Below are 3,015 nucleotides of genomic sequence, written 5' to 3'. Positions count from 1 at the left end.
AATATAATTGAAAATCACATTCATCTTCTATCTATTTAAAACTATAAGTTAAATCTCTTATCTATACTTAAAAATATAAGTTAAATCTCTTCATAAACCGTTGACATATAACATTGACATTATAACTTGATTCTGGTTGTACCAGAAAATCAACACTGTATTGCCCATATGTACCGACATCATACTCTTATAAAAATCATAACTTGAACTCTTATGAAAAACATAACTTGATTCTGGCTGTACCAGAAAATCAACATTACAGTGCCCATATGTACCGACATCATAGTCTATCAAAAACATAATCTTACAGATACTGGTTTTGAAAACATTGAACGTCTTTATAATACAAATCTTTATGGACATCTTTTGGCTTTTATCCTTCTTAATGAACGCTGGGTTAACACGAGGGATCCATTGGAACAGGTTTAGCTTCAAATCTTATTTGCAAGAAAATCGGTGCCATGCCTTTGGAACCATAGTTCATACCAAACACCCTTTATAACTCACAAACTTCTGCGCTATGCATTAGGCGACTAGAACAACTTAGAGGTTCACCCCTTTTCGGCAGTATTTCCCAACAATCCTCATTTTCATTATGTAATCGGACATCCAAAACTTCCCATTTCTTAGAGAGCAGAGAAAGCACTGACAACAACAGCCGGCCAACAAGATGGTGGGTGCCATGAGTTTTTCTAACAGCGGGAGAACTACATCATTATTATGCATCGGTAAGTTTTCTAATGTCCTGTTAATGCGCTCCTCAATATCGACATCAGTTTTGGGAATCAATAACCCATTTGAATCATTCGGCACTAGTTGGATAAATGCAACATTTGCATTGTTTTTCACTTCTTCAATCAAATCCAAATCTGCTCATCAGCACAATTGGGAAGACAGAGAAGTTTTTGAGCGACCCACTGGACAGTCCCCTTCTGTCGATTTCCCATTTGCCCAGTTCAGTAATTTCAACTACAGAAAAGTTTCTGAGACACCCATTTACAAGTCAAAGTCCACGACTAATGTCTATATAACAGCTGCCGATGCTGCTCCCCAGGGACTCACCCATAGAGAAAGGAAGTTTGGGAACTGGATACAGAAATTACAGAGAGGGTTTCAGCCAGAAGACGTTGTAGAAGTGTTGAAACAACAGAGAGATGTTGATCTATGTTTTGATATTTTCCGGTGGGCATCTCAGCAGAAAAGGTACAAGCACAACCACCTGACTTACCATGTTATGATCCAGAAATTTGCCTCTGAGGCAAAGTTGAAGAAAGTGGATATCCTGGTTAATGAAGTATTGGCTGGAGCTTGCGATGGCAGTGAGCCCCTTTTTAACACAGTGATTTATATATATATTGAAGCTCGCAAATTGGAGAAGGCAATAAATGTGTACAGGCACATGCGCAAAACATCGGATTGTAAGCCTTCTTTGAGAACATACAATATTTTACTGAGTGCTCTTGTAGACAAAGGTACAAATTCGTATGTCAGCCATCTGTACATGCGGAACATTCGAGCTTTGTTCAAGCAGATGGTAGCTGCCAATATTGCTCCAGATATTTTCACCCTTAACACAATGATCAAAGGCTACTCAAAGTCCTTGCGCCTGAATGATGCTCTCAGAATTTTCCATCAGATGGAATTGTACTGTTGCACTCCCAATGCACACACTTTCAACTACTTGATTAGGGGACTATGTTTGCAGAGCAGGACTGACAATGCCATGCATATTTACCAGGATATGATTGGTAGAGGGTTTGTTCCGAGTGACATGGTTTATAACTCACTGGTTAACAGTCTTTCCTTTTGCGGAGAATTGCAAAGGGCGACTAAGGTCCTTCATGAGATGATAGAAAAAGGTAGTGTTCCTGATTTTATTACTTACAAGACACTTGTGGATGGGCTTTGCAAAGAAGGAAAAAGAGAGCAGGCTAAACAACTTCTGCATGAATTCCGGAAGAAAGATCTTGCATTGGATAGGTTTTTTGATAGAAAATTATTCAATCACTTGCAGCTGTGGAGTGAGACTCTGGATGCTAAGAACTCCAAAGTTTCATGAGATACCTGAGCACGTCTACCATCAACACATTATCCCTGGATTGAGTATAATGTGCAGGACTTGAATCTTGCTTGGAAATTTGAATACTTTTGAGTGCATTCCAAGTAGGAGAACCGATTGGATAGTAAGACAAGGGACTAACACGAGATTTCTTTCCTTTGATGGGAGTCTGGTCGAAAAGTCTTTTAGAATCATTATGGTAAGTTTTCAAAGAATAATTGTTTCAGTGCCTATTCCCATTTCATATTGAAAGGAGCAGGATGCTGAGAGAATTTCGTGTGTCAAAAATTTGAAAAGCTCCAGCCTTGCCTAAACAGGGGATTACCGCCATCATTGTGGCAAAGCAGGAAACCTACAAGGTTTACATTGGATCCAGAGGATTTTTCATCACTTGTGGGTAGCTAGTCAAGTATTTTAGCTGTGCTTGGTGCCATCCATAGCATCCATTCTTCAAAGTTTGACTTTCAGTCAGACTAGTGCTTAGCTGGGCCCTGGTCACTATATAGTCTTATGGCGCCGTGTAAAATCGAATGGCATTTCTTGATGCAGCAAGCTGGTAATGCTAAATACATATATAAACAAATAGAGTAAAGCTTTTGTGAAATGGAATCAATTAGTGCTAAATCTAGTTGTGTTATATTGATTTTAAGTAATTTTGCAATATTGTCTTCTAATTTTTTGTAGTCTATCAAAATTAGTCGATTAATGCTAATAACGTTGCTATCTTTTGTTTGTTCTGTTTCACATGCCAGTTAATTTCAACTGAATTGTTCACTGACTTGTGTTCATCTCTGGCTTTGTTATTGTAATTGATGGAATGAATCTGTGGGTGGAACCTTACTGTTTCTTGGTAAGCAATGGATAAAATTGCAGAAGCATATATTCTTATAATTGTTCCACTAAGTTTAAGGGACATGGGATGTAGTAGCAGGGAAATGCATCTGGAGACATGTGTA

At 38.4% G+C, this 3,015-nt stretch overlaps 1 protein-coding gene across 1 annotated transcript; it reads left to right on the top strand.

The window, feature by feature from the left end:
- Nucleotides 1–213: 213 nt before the first annotated feature.
- LOC149140949 (pentatricopeptide repeat-containing protein At2g27800, mitochondrial-like) lies at nt 214–2,683 on the top strand. Its single transcript, XM_089449400.1, has one exon. It carries the CDS (start codon nt 671–673, stop codon nt 2,057–2,059), a length of 1,389 nt encoding a protein of 462 aa, XP_089305526.1. The 5' UTR covers nt 214–670; the 3' UTR covers nt 2,060–2,683.
- The last annotated feature ends 332 nt before the right edge of the window (nt 2,684–3,015 follow it).

This window comes from Pinus tabuliformis, chromosome X, assembly GCF_031772625.1.
Source record: "Pinus tabuliformis cultivar Carrire ecotype Pingquan chromosome X, CPIR1, whole genome shotgun sequence".
Taxonomy (NCBI): Eukaryota; Viridiplantae; Streptophyta; class Pinopsida; order Pinales; family Pinaceae; genus Pinus; species Pinus tabuliformis.
This window is presented reverse-complemented; position numbering and strand designations above follow the sequence as displayed.